The following is a 14,184-nucleotide window of genomic DNA, read 5'->3' as shown; positions in this document are numbered from 1 at the left end:
TTATGATATAAACTGGTGTACATTTAAACACTTGCTTTATTTATTGGATGAAGTTGTATTCCATGTTCAGAATCTACAAATCAGACTAGATGATTAGCTTTTCATTTCTCTGTCAGAACTATTCTAAAATCAGTGTAGTCCTAAATTCATTATTTCTTCTCCCACTCTAGATTAGTGATCCTTGGTGGAAGAAACGATTTCCAGTTAGGAATTATTATTGGTCATTGAAGCAGCAGCACAAAACTTAGCTAAACAATTAAGAGTACTAGGACATATATGTTATGATGGCATAGGAAAGTAATTGGAAGTGTTTTTGAAGGTCAATACTCCTGAATTTAGGCAGTTCTGTGGGAGGTCAGTTGTGGAGATGGGAGAATTGAAGACCAAGTTTAGAGCCAAGACAGGCCTCTGGAAAGGAGTCCCAAAGGGTGGAGGAGACAGAATGGGAATGGAAGATCCTAAAGTTAAACTAATCTAAGGTCTTGGATGTATAGTTTTGCTTAAGCTAGGGGTCTGCACCTGACTACAATTGCAGTTGGGGTGGGGAGAGGAGTAATCTTTTGTGAAAATCATGAGTAAGGTGACTGTTACATCACTGGCAAAGCTTCTAGCAGAAGTCAGTTAGTGAGTAACTTCTTGGCATCTGCATCCAAGTAAATTTTAAACATCTAGCCATAGCACAGAAACAGAATTCTTTCTTTACAATTTTATTTACAAAATGTATTAAAACTTTGTACAATACCTCATGGCAATGAGGCTCTGTAATTTATGCCCACACATGCAATTTACCCTTTTATAGCCATTAGTTTGCTTGGCAATTTTTCTGTTCACTGAAGTATAGCTTTAACAACAAAAAGAAAAGAATTGGAAAAAAAATCCTCAAGTGACTACTGCCAAACTCCCATAGCTTGAAGTTAGTAGCAGAAATTTGAAGCAATCAACAGTTTTTTTAAACATGCAAGTTTTTTAAAAAATAACAAACCAATTTACCCGCCTCTTCATCTCAGTGAAGTTTCCTCTCTGAAAAACTGATTTGAGTTAATAAACATACATTTTTCTTTATACAGTGCCTATGAAAACGTTTGTGTGTAGGTTGGTTGGTTTGTTTTATACAACTTCGTGTTCACACAGCGTGAGCTTCCCGCGCTGGGACATTATAGCATTCATAAGTTGAAAATCACAGTTTCATGAAAACAAAACAAAACAAAAACACAACAGCTTTCTTTTTTTGTTCAATACCATTTGAAATTTGACAAGTGAGTTGTTTGCTTATGACACCATTTTTGGAATGAAAGTTTATATTACACTTTTCTGGAAACATTTCGTTGGAACGATACTTCTTCCTTTCTTTTCTGAAGACAAGAGCAAATATGCAGTGAGTCAACTAAGCATCTAAGGGTCACACTTGGGAAATGAATGCGAGCTCCTAGTTTTTGCAGTCTGGAAACTTCCCAATGCACGTTACTGATGAGAGCAAACTACTGAACTACAGGAAGCATACGTCGTTATATAGGAGGTAATTAGTGAGTGGAGACTATTTCTTCGGACTGTTCTGATGATGCCAACGGCAGGTATGCAGTTAGTTACTTGATAGCCCATGGAGCAGTGGAGTGATCTGAGAGAGTCAATAGAGAGACTGCTCCAAGCAAAGATCTGGAAATGATGCTGAGGCCCTCAGTTTAGCAGTAGGTTTGGGAATGCATTTTAGTCTTTGCAAACTAGAAAAGGACACATGCAGTCCGATGGAGAGCCATGGGCGGTAGCAGGCAACAGCTAGTAGGACAGACCTAGCAAGAGTAAAGTCAGACTGAGAACTGTGGTCTGAACCTGCTATCCCGCCTTGCAACGCAGTCCTGTCTCCGTGGTGTACACTTGAAAGGCATACTTAGCAGAGAAAGCCGAGCTAAACACAGTGTTGTTTCTGAGATACTCTAAACACATCTGGGAGTATAGGCAGCATTTCCCTCACCTCAATGCTAGATACTCAGCTCTATTGACTTAAAATGCACACTGAAGCAAGAAAAACAGATCTGTGAGCTGAAATTCCAGGCTCCTTGGAAAACCCCGGGATCCACTTTAGGAAAGCACCAAGAGGTATCCTGATAGTGCCCCGTCCCTTGCTACACACAAAGTCAATTTCGAAAGCTCTGTAAATCTCTTCATTGAGTGGGAAGTTATCAAAGTGTTTTCACAAAACCATTTCGAGAACACAGAGAAGTCACTGTTTAGTCCCTTTTCCAAAGTGTTTGAATTTTCTTAAGTGTTGCATTTACATTCTAAAGATATACACATTTCAGCAACATTGAAAGGAAATAGGGTGCACAGAACATCACCACCAACAGGAAATACCAAAAACATCTGGTCAGCAGATCCTAGAAGAAATGCCAGTCCGTCTTCCCAAACACTGGGAGACAGATTTTTTCTTTTTAATCAGGAAGAATTAATTCTTTTAGCTTAGATGGGCCTCTTTGCTGAATTGGAATTTAAATTTGTGTGTGTGTGTGTGTGTGTGTGTGTGTATGTATTAAAGAACATGGTGTTTGTATACTCTGCAGTGGTATCAAAGAATGGCTTTTGTTGGATTGACTTAATAAGATTTTTTTTTCGCATACTGGAATCTTGCATGTCCATTTTTTGTTGGTTTTTATTTTAATTATTTTTTTCAAGCAAAGAAAAGATTTCAATGATGGTTTGCATTGTCGCGAGTCTCAGAGTGTTCCATAAGGCACTGAAGGAAAAAAAAATCAGTTTTTCCTATTGAAAGGTCATTGCACCATCAGCAATATTCGTGTCATGCCCGACACCAAGGAGAGTGAAATCTGGCTCAGGATCCTTGAAGCAGCCACGTTTTCGGTGATTTCCTCTCATCACATGCCTCCAGTGGGAAGGGATCTGCAAAGGCAAGGGGATATTTAAAATTGAAGGGGCCTCCTATTAGGAATTGAGAAGTTTATAATGGCTCAGTCTATCTTGGACAAAACTATGGCTGTTTTCTGAAATTGGCATTTCTGGGGTTGCACCTCATTTATTTGACTGGCTTTAGGTGACAGGTCTGGTTACATTCTCTACTATATGTATTGTACTAAGGAATATGCAGGTGTTGCATGCAGTTTAATTCAAGGTTTTAATCACTTATGATGTAGGTATACCAGAAAGTTTCCATGGCATTTTAATACAGATATTCACGAGGACTAAAAGAGTGTATTCTGATTGAAGAACCTGTGACAAAGAATTGTTCACCCAGGACAGAGGGTAAACAGTGTTCTATGGCTTACTGAATTGAAATCCATTTTAACTGTGAGAAGAAAATATTTTGCTTATTGCTAGAAAGGTGAGCAATTGTTTCTCTGAATACCTACAACCTTAGTTATTAAAGTCTGAAAATAGCACTGGGACTTTAAAGAGACAGCAGATTCCAGGAAGAGGCCAGAGCAGTGATACCTATGAAGGGGACTTGGCATCAATGAGGTCTTTGCCCTGACATATAGGCCTGATTGAAATGCTGATCGTGTCTTCTTTTTGGAGGCACTAACTAGTGCAAGGGATTCATTTGCCCCTGACTCTGAATACTGTAGGACACTTTCTTACCTCCTCTTCAAGTTTACATCCCTCTCTTTATCCTTTCATTCTACACTAATCAAACACTTCTTTTTCTTCTAATCTAACACTGAATTTTATCCCAAAAGAATGACATAATTGTGATCTGCCACTGGCCCTGGAGTAAAAGTATCTGTAAGAAGAATTTCCAATATGTACCTGAAGGCCAAAAGCATCCAAGGAGGGTAGAATAAGACTAACATGAAAGTAGACAAACCTCTTCCTTGTCACCCCTAAGTCCTAAGTCATATCTATCGCAGAAGCTTGGAGAAGTTTCATATCTGGCAGAAAGATCAAAGTCTCCTCCTGTCTCCCCAGTGGGCATGGGACATCACTAACTAGCGGCATGACTTTGGGAAAGGATCCCAACCTCTCAGTGCCTCTGTTTCCTGCTTTCAAATGGGGGTCAAATGAACTATTATCACTGAGGTAAAAGTCCCTTGGGGGAAAGAACATCATCACCTTGGTTATCCTGAATGCTTTTTCTTTCTATTTAACATAAAGTGAATTCTTTTAAGCAGAAAAATATCTCCAGTAAGCAAGCCTATGCATAGGCTTCCGAAGGAAAGTGGATCACTTTGAAAATGGGCTGCATCAACAAAGCTAATATTTTTAGGATGACTAAACAGAAAACTCCTGCAGGAAAAATGAAAATCTTTTCCCCTAACTTCAGGCATCTTGAAGTCTTGTAAAGGACAGAGATTTCAAAAATATTTTTGAAGAAACCAAAGAAGCCAGAAGTAGTTCTGAACTGCAATTAGGAAATTAGAAATAATTTCCTAAAACAATTAGCACAGTCAACCCTAGGGTGCAATGAATCTGGAGCACTTGATGGGCAGTCACCTGCCAAGGCATGCTTGGGAGGATACACTTCCAGTGGCTGGTCAGTAACCCAGACAGGCACCAGGTAGTCGAGAGGCTTTCTTCTCCCTAGTGGGAGCTAAATATGGTCTGAGACCGAGGCACATGTTCCCACAATAAGTCCAGTAATCCTGATGTGACTATCACCCATAGAAAATGAGAAACAACTCCTTCATCTTTCAAGGATGCCCTTTTATTAACCAGATTTCACTAGATCATATTTTTGCAGGTGATTTGCCCTGAGTCATTTTTCCTGAACAATTACTGGTACTATAAACCCCCAAGGTGGGCTCTGATAATTAGTAATAGAGGTAAAATCTCAGGGTACCTCTTGATGTCGGTGCCCCTGGATAGACCCTGACAGATTTAGGCCAACTCAGATAACTGGAAGCCTAATAACTAGGTAACAAATTAGAAGTCACCAGGAGATATTCCAGATCTTCTTGAGAAATAAAAGATGAATGGGTGAAGATCTCACTCTTCACTAAACCAACATTCCCCTAATGTCACATCACCAAATTGGCTGAGGACAACAGAGAAGTTTCAAAGCAGCTTGCTTTATGCCTCTTGACTAACACAAGTGAGGTTTTCCTGGCATTGTATGAGGCTTTTGCTTCTTGTCTGGAGCCTGTACAGGCTTGGAGGACAGATTTGTTTGCAGACGCTCTTCCTAAGCCTTCTTTCACCCTGGAGATGGTTGCCAAGGTGCTAGGTAATTGGGTTGTAACCACATTGGCATTGGAGTCTATTAAAATGTGACTGTTGCCTCAATTAGCCTGAATTTTGCTTCACAAAAGTGAATCAACTCAGATGAGTAAAGGAAAGCCAGAAGTTGTGGCATATTAGTTTCTGAGATTTTCCCCTCAGGTTTGATGTTCCAGGCCTCTACTTTTGGATGGCAACATTATGTCCTAACAAAGGTTTGCTGACACAGTTTCTTTCCTTTCATTTCCTTTGATTTCCTCCCTCCCTCCCTCCTTTCCCTCCCTCCCTCCTTCCTTCCTTCCCTTTCTTTTTTCCCCTCCCTCCACCCTTCCTTCCTTCCCACCTTCCTTTCTTCCTCTTTCTTCCTGTATCTCTATCACTCTTTCTCTTCTTCCCTCTTTTCTTCCTTCCTTTCTTTTATTAAGTTACATTCTTTGATATTATTTCCTCTAGAATCTTTCTACTCCTGGGACCAGCAGCATCTGCATGACCTGGGAGTTTGTGAGAAATGTAGATCCTCAGGCCCCATCCCAGACCTGCTGGATCAGGATCTATATTTTTATAAGGTTCCCACATGAGTCACATGCACACTAATGTTTCATGAATACTGCTCTGGGGCTTTAACAAGAGTCTGAGGCTGTAGTAATTGGGTAGTAGGGACATAAATTCTCAGGTGGAATAGTTGATAAAAAAAGTCTGGAGGTCATGTCACCCTGAGCCTTGATATAATCCTCAGAAAGATTCTTTCTGGGGAAAGTAGGAGTGATTGAATATTCAATCTTGTGTGGAGTGCATAAGGAATGGGGCATATGGAGGCTTGGTGAAGTTCCTCAAGACGTTTTTTGTGGAAAAGTGGAACAGAAACTCAAGATCTGCTCTCCATTTGACAGGATCCCATTAGGATTTCAAGTTTCCTGGAGGACATCAGGCCATGGGTGGTTAGAAGTAGCATGGTTTAGCAAAGATATGGCTATAGGCAGAAGAAAGGCTGGGTTCTAGTCCCAGAACTGCCACTACCTAACTGTGTTGCCTTGAGTAATTCACTTCATGGGCTGGGTCTTACTGATAACTGTCTGATCCATCTTATCTCAAATGAGCCAATAGATATGAGAGCACTTTGATGACTGCTACACAAATTTAAGGTGTATTATTTATTTGGATGCTACCACCTCAAAATTTGGGATAATTAAGTTAGATTGAAATTGCTCATGTCTAGCAAGCATGTCTATGTGTTGGCTACAGAAAGAAAGTGGATCACTTTGAAAATGGATTATGAATAATGTATTGATATTATCCTATAAAAATGTATGCCCCAAATTGTAATGGGCCTATAGCACCTACTCAAGAGTGAAACATTTTAAGCACATTGAAACATTAAATGCTTGCATGCAAACAATGCAATTACAGATGAATCCATGTATTGTACATTCACCAATGCAATGGGAACACTGTCAGCGGATTGGTGCAGTGTGCTGAATATGTTGTGGCAAAAGGCAGGAAGAAAGAACAACCAGCAACTTCATTGGACAAAATGATGTTTTCCATGACCAAGACAAATGATTTATTTGAATGAAATATTATTTTAAAATTGGCTAAATGTAAGTCCGCAATGTGAACTATAAGAAGGCCAAAACACAAATGCAGCCGGGCATGGTGGCTCACGCCTGTAATCCCAGCACTTTGGGAGGCTGATGTGGGCAGATCACTTGAAGTCAAGAGTTGGAGACCAGCCTGGCCAACATGGTGAAACTCTGTCTCTACTAAAAATACAAAAAAATTAGCCGGGCATAGTAGCGCATGCCTGTAATCCCAGCTATTTGGGAGGCTGAGGCGGGAGAATTGCTTGAACCCGGGATGCGGAGGTTGCAATGAGCCGAGATCACACCACTGCACTCCAGCCTGGGCGATAGAGCAAAATTCTGCCTCAAAAACAAAACAAAACACCCCCAAAATCCCCCAAAACAAAACAACAACAACAAAAAACCACAAATGCACTTGTAGAAATCCCAGCATATTGACATTTACTCATGAGGTCAAAATTGCCTAAAATAAGGGGTATGAAGTTGCTTATTGTTCTGTTCCACTTCAGATAGGCATTTTAGTGATGACAGATGCACTTTAAAGTACAAGACTATATTCTTTTGAACACGTCCAGAATAGAGACATTATTCAAATTCAAGCTTGCATTTGAACATGTCTGAATTATTGGTGGTGTTTGTAGTTGCCAGAGTCAAGGTGGCAACACTCAGCTTCACTGAAGTATGAATTAGGGCTTGGCTAGCAGCAGGGAGCCTAGACTGTCCTTTGATAGACACTTACCTGTGCACCAGTTCCAAGGAAGGGACAACAAAAGAACTCAAAGCTTAAGAAAATTTTCTCAGACTTATACACTGTTTACTTAAAAGAACTACCTCTCCCTATGGAAGCGCTGTATTACTTGAGGTGGCAGTGTCTCACCTGTGTACCTAAACTTTTTTTTTTTTTTTTGAGACGGAGTCTCTCACTGTCGCTCAGGCTGGAGTGCAGTGGCACGATCTCCGCTCACTGCAAGCTCCGCCTCCCGAGTTCACGCCATTCTCCTGCCTCAGCCAACCTCGAGAAGCTGGGACTACAGGCGCCCGCCACTACGCCCGGCTAAGTTTTTGTATTTTTAGTAGAGACGGGGTTTCACCGTGTTAGCCAGGATGGTCTTGATCTCCTGACCGCGTGATCTGCCCGCCTCGGCCACCCAAAGTGCTGGGATTACAGGCGTGAGCCACTGTGCCCTGCCCCTAATTTTAATATCTGTTCCAGAGCAGCTGCTTTCTCTACAGATGCACTGTCCAATAAAATAACCACTGGCCATGTGTGACTACTGCACATTTGATATGTAACTAGTATAAGTCGAGATGTACCATAAGTATAAAATATACCCCAGATTTCCAAAATTAGCATGAAGAATGTAAAATTTCTCATTTTTTTTCTATTGATAACATGTTGAAACGATCATATTTTGGATATATTGGGTTAAATAAAATATATCATTAAAATTAATTTCACTTGTTTTACTTTTTAACATGTGACTACTAGAACATTTAAAATTGCACACGTGGCTCATGTATGTGGCTTGCATATGTTTTCTATTGAACAATGATGCTCTGGAGAATTGTTTTTCCTTTTGGGTCACAGACCACAATTTAATTACAACCATTCTATTAGAAAAGCACCACTGCCTGACAAGAAAGCACAACCATTGTTTTCAAAGAATCAAATGGTTGCAAAGAGACAATGGTTTAAACAATAAACCAAACTAAAAAAAAAGAAAAAAAAAAAGAAAAAAGAGATTGACATACAGTAATGTAAAGCTGATTAGTTTACTAGACCTTAACCGTACCCCTAGATCTTAACACTCTCTGTTCCATACACGTTGTAGCCTTCTCTGTATGTAGCATAATTCTGAGTGTTGGTGGCAGGAGCAGGCTTAAAGTTTTGGGTGTTCTTTGTGAGTTTCATGCGTTTGGACTCTGCCCGTGATTTGTAACAGAATTCTATCAAAGCCACCATCATGGCCAGCCCCAGACCTCCGACAAGTATATAGAAAACGCCTGCCACATTGCTCAGGCTCAGAGCGCTGGTCTTGTCCTAAGAGAAATGAACAACGTGATTAGATCTTGGAGAAAACAAAGGCAATGGAACATTATAATATATTACAACAGTATAGGGTAGTTCTAAATTGTAAAATAACTAAACATTGATGTAAGTGTTATGACTCAATTCTGGCAACTGGCTAATGTTTTGCAATGACCAGCAAGATGGTAGATTGTGCCTCTGTTGACAGTCTTGATCCTCACCTAAATTTCCTTTCACCTTGACTCCTTACATCCCTTAGTGCCTCAAAATGATGTTCAACAATTAATAAAACAGCACTGGCCATGGGAACAAAAGAGTAAACACAAGCATAATTTATTCCTCTGCCAGCCTGGATAAACACCATTTGCCAGAGTTGAGCTGTGACATAATCTCTATAAATGTAATACTCTTTTCATTTGGGAACTTGAAGCACTCTTTCCCCTCTCTGCCCCGCAACACCCCTTTCTCCCTTGCTCTCCCTGTGACAAACTTTGTGAACAACTAGTCTTTAAGATACAACATGATAGTATTAGAGGTTCCTGCTATTCTTATCTGAGGAGTTATTTTGCAAGGGTTTGCTTAAAAAGGGTTAATTCTCCTCTTTCCCCCAGTGACTGAGAAAATGCTCCCTTTGGAGATTGGCTGCTAAATCCTCATCCTAGTTAAAATCAGGGCAGCAAGTCTTTGTGTTGCTGGAACAAGGGCACAGCACAAAGAATTGGCTCCGTTCCATTTTCCTGAGAGTTTAAGGAAAGTGTCAGGAGGATCCACTGGGTCCTAGATTGGCTCCATACAAATCAGAAAGCTTTTCCAGGAGGCTGATGATTTTTTTAAAAAATCCAGCTCATTTTTAACTTTTACTCCAGGGAATGTAGAGAATAATTTTTAAAAATGACACTTATTTGCTTTCTTTGTAACAAGGGGGAAAAGTTGAGGAAGCCGGTCAGTGACTTTCAGGTCAAACTGTGCAAATCTGACTAAGCTATCTGCCTGTATGAAAAAGCAAAAACTGAACTGCTGAAAAATGGAAAGAAAAAAAGTTGGTGTCTTGAGCCCTACCTTGAGGTAGGACACACCAAGGGCCAGGAGTCTTTCTTTGAAAAAGAAATAAAATAAAATAGCATTTTGTAGTCTTTTTAGAGGGAATGTAACCATTTTGCTGCTGAATGTAATTGAATGGAATACCCAAATTGTTAAGCCAGTGAATTTTGAGCATCTTATTTAAGTGACAACACAGTGAACAGATGATGGCCATTGCTGACACTCAACACTCTGGTTCAGCTGGTCTTGGTATCATTTAAATAATTAAAAGTAAAGACAATATGACCATGTCCTTCTGATCCTATTTTCATAGAAGCCAGTCCTGTACTTGTTTACCTTAATAAAAGGTCCAATTGAAATTGAATTGCATTCAGAAACAGGGTGTGGGAATGCCTCATATTCACAACAACCTTGCAAATAGTCACTCTTTTAGGATGAATGACAGCTAGACAAGGAGTAATAATTTCTGTCACATATGAAATATTGGATTATCTCTTTAAGGAGGCTGGTGAGGCTATCTGCAAGGATGTTCCACAGTCCATTGGGAAATAGATCAATTTCTGGTAACTCTTCCTCTGCCATTAGATTTTTATACATATGTGATATTTAACGGTGGGGTGGGGGGGAGGTCCTTTGACATAGCCCATGTCAGCTGTGACAAGAAGAATAGTTTCATGTTTCATGTATTATTTAAGTTTCACAAGAGTTATAGAATTCCCTGATGTGGGATGTAGAAAACCAGTAGCAAAATGGTTCATTGCACGGGGAAAATGAGTGGCATTTCATGAAATGAATTAACTGATACCACAATATTAGTCCAAAAAAAGGAAAGGCAAAAATTGAAACTAAAAAGAACTTTCTTAGGGGAGCGAAGGGGGGCAGGAAGGAGGCGGGGAAGAGTGTTTCATGCTTATCAATGTGATGTTATCCTGACAATGTAAACCCTTAAGGAGCATGCGACTAAATTTTAAAAGTATTACGTACAGAGATTCAAATGACACCTTTGGAAGAGAGAAGTGTGACAGACTTAATGAGATTCGAGATCCAAATTAATGCTGAACTCAATAAAACAGCAGCTGGCAGGAGGCTAATCATTCTGCTTACAGAGACCAGTCTTTGTTATTTATTCGTTTGACTGTTTTCAGATGGGATCAACATAATATATTAATAACCAAATGCATTTATAACTACAAAGTCTCTGACACTGTAAGAGGTTAAGGAAAAGTACTGTCACAAATAAATCTTTTTTTTTTTTTGGTTGTTGTTGTTATTGTTGTTATATTTTCTCTTTGAACTTTTGAAATGTGAAATACAGTAAAACCCCCTTATAACACAGCTTATTATTTTATAACTTTGGAAATGCAATAGACCAGACTGAGTTTCCTAATCATAATAACAGTTCTATAGAGTCAACAATTGATGTCACATGGCAGGCCTCTGAGGCTGGCATTTGTCTTATCCCTTTAGCGCTGTTGTTATAAAAGGGGTCCCACTGTGTCAGGGAGTGTGTGTTGGGAAGGAAAGCCGTTTTAGGATAGAAAATAAACAGTGGGTCAAAATGTGATTGCTAATCAGTACAAAAAGACCTTCAGCGACTGACCTTACTCCCGGAGTCCTTGGCTCCACATTCCCCCTTATCGTACCACCATTTGTTTTTCAGCTTGTCTAAGATGCCTTGTTCACTGAGTTTCAATACTGCAAGGTTTACAGGCGTTCTTCACGTGGGAAATAACATAAATAACATTATATTATGTTATTTTATGTTATTCAAGCTTCAAACTACTTTAAAACTATAGAAAGCGATAAAGCAGGGGGCCCTGGCCACAGAGTAATTTTAGACACTGCAGGCAACCTGAGCATTACCTTATAAAAAGTTAACACTACAGCAACGCTATATTTACCAGGGCCTGCCCATATCGCTTTGAGTAATCGGCACACACTGTTAAATAATGAGGATAGAAAAAAAGGCACTCCTCAGATAGGCTGTGTGTGGTGAGGAGGGTCTCCCCTCGGGTGACAATCGTCGGCGGCAGCTTGCATTAGCTTTGTGAAGGAGGTGTGTTAAGTTTGATCTAACTGGGTGTCTTGTTGTACTTCCAGACAGAAAGCAAATTTTATGGAGGAGTCGGGAAAAGGACAGACCCAGAAGGGGAAGTGTTTCCATATTGTGGACCGAGACAAATGGATAAATCCGAACAGAATTGAAAATAGATTCTACATAAATAACATGCCTTCTAATTAATTGTCCTTTATCACACAAGTCTGTTGCCCAGCTGAAAATGATCTCAGAAAGAACTGTACTACATATGTGTCCTTACTCCACAAACACGTAGTCTAAATTCTTTTGGACATACTAGTCTTAGTATTAAAGGTATATTGTGGACCTCCGTTTTGGATAAGGGGAGTATTTTCAACAATGTAAAAACTGGTCTACAAATTGTTTTTGAGTTACTGATTGGCTGTTCCTCTGATATGGCCATATGTCTGTGGTCAACTTAGATCACCAGAGGGCAAACCAGATTGTTTCAAAATAGATTATTAATATGGCAGGACCTAAACCAGCAAAATGACTCTGCCACTATTTTTTTTTTTTTTTTTTGAGACGGAGTCTCACGCTGTTGCCCAGGCTGGAGTGCAGTGGCACGATCTCGGCTCACTGCAAGCTCCGCCTCCCGGGTTCCCGCCATTCTCCTGCCTCAGCCTCCTGAGTAGCTGGTACTACAGGCGCCCGCCACCACGCCCGGCTAATTTTTTGTATTTTTAGTAGAGACGGGGTTTCACTGTGGTCTCGATCTCCTGACCTTGTGATCCGCCCGCCTCGGCCTCCCAAAGTGCTGGGATTACAGGCTTGAGCCACCGCGCCCGGCCGACTCTGCCACTATTGGGTAATGCTGTAGAGAAATAGTTTAATTGTTCTAGTAAGATAAGACTTCCTCAACTAAGAGGCTAATACATATCCCCAGGAGGCCAGGCCACTGCTCCTTAGTCCTTTACTGCTTAAAAATATAAGGACTGCATTCAGAGCCACTGGGCAAGTGCCTGAAACCCTACTGGTTCTAGGATAAAGATTTTCTCCCTTATAAATGTCTTCAGCTATAAAATGGGAATAATGACCTTTATCCTGACTTCTTTCTAGGGCTATTAGATTTTAAATGAAGAAACTTTAATGACTTTGGATAAAAAATGCACCATGTAGAGAGGGTGGCATAATTCTGAGGCAATAAACTATGTGTTCACATTCATGGGAGCAATATTGCCAAATATTAGTGCATGTTGGTCTGAATGTCACTAACTTAAAAAGAGGGAAGCAGAAAAATTTATGGAACTGTGAACATGCCGTAAAAATTTCTTAGCCTATTTTGGATAAGTTGAACCCACTAACATATCCAGTCACTAATAAGACTTGCTATAGTCACAGAGATCTGGTCTCTATCATACAAAGTCCCCAAACTTATTTCCTTTCTTCCCCCATTTGCTGTTTAAAACAGAGGGGCCACCTTATCTTCAGATATTCTGAGAAAGATATAGTCATTTAAAAATAATGCAATTTCAGAGTACTTGCAGTTTGAATAAGTATAAATCTTTAGTGTCAGGGAGTTAACTTTCTTGGTTAGCCTAGGGCCTGGCAGCCAGAATATTTGGATTTTGTATCTCGCCAAGAAATTCAGATCCTTTTATACTCTAAACAAGTTCCTTCATCCAATGCTCAGAACCCCGGGTTTCTCAAATGCTAACCAATTGCTTGGAATGCAAAACAACAAAAATATACTCAGATTAAATTTTGAGCCTCTTTAAGATATTATTGGCAGTGAAAGTTAAGCCAGGCTTTCAAATGACAGACAGGCCATCGATGGCCCTGAGTTTAGTGTTGGCGCTGCCTTCTCCCCTATTCTCCACCGTCTGATGCTCTTCTCGCTCTTCCTCTCCCCTGTTGTTGTCTCATCACTACCACTTCTCCTGCAATGCTATGCCTTAAGCCAGGCACTGGCACCAGGCTCAGCAACGTGGCAATTAGCTCAGGATATAGGGGAAGATGCTTTCCAATGGCATATGAGTGACTGGGCTCATCAGGACCACAGGAGAAACTACAAAACAAATTCTTCCTCCTTTCTGTGCTTCCTCTTTTCTTATTGCAAAGGGCCCAGTGTCCTCATACTGCTACCTGACTAAGCCCTTACCCGGTCCTGCCCTCCCTCCAGGTAATATGTTCTTCAAATTACGTCATTCATTTTCTTCAGTACTGCTGCTCACCAGATCTTAGGAACAGAGCAGTCTCTGTTCCTTAGGTACTCACACTAAGGTCTAATAGGGAGATTTCACTGCCCCTAGAGATCCTAGTTTCAAAAGAAATTTATCAACCCTTAAGTGAAT

The 14,184-nt window shown here is 40.3% G+C and overlaps 1 protein-coding gene across 2 annotated transcripts in view; it reads right to left on the bottom strand.

Annotated features, from left to right (window-relative positions):
* Positions 1 to 694: 694 nt before the first annotated feature.
* GRIA3 (glutamate ionotropic receptor AMPA type subunit 3) overlaps positions 695 to 14,184 on the bottom strand; it is a 319,023-nt gene continuing 305,533 nt past the window's right edge. The window contains exons 14-16 of one of the 2 annotated variants that reach the window (XM_015128129.3): positions 11,414 to 11,528; positions 8,537 to 8,784; positions 695 to 2,892 (exon numbers count right to left, since the gene is read on the bottom strand). In XM_015128129.3, the coding sequence (XP_014983615.1) occupies positions 8,539 to 8,784; positions 11,414 to 11,528 (361 nt within the window). In that variant the 3' untranslated portion in view covers positions 695 to 2,892; positions 8,537 to 8,538. The remainder of the gene's footprint in view (positions 2,893 to 8,536; positions 8,785 to 11,413; positions 11,529 to 14,184) is intronic. The other variant, XM_015128131.3, reaches the window with a different exon arrangement.

Source organism: Macaca mulatta, chromosome X (genome assembly GCF_049350105.2).
Source record: "Macaca mulatta isolate MMU2019108-1 chromosome X, T2T-MMU8v2.0, whole genome shotgun sequence".
Classification (NCBI taxonomy): domain Eukaryota; kingdom Metazoa; phylum Chordata; class Mammalia; order Primates; family Cercopithecidae; genus Macaca; species Macaca mulatta.
Note: the sequence above shows the minus strand (reverse complement) of the source record. Positions and strands in the feature narration are given on the sequence as shown.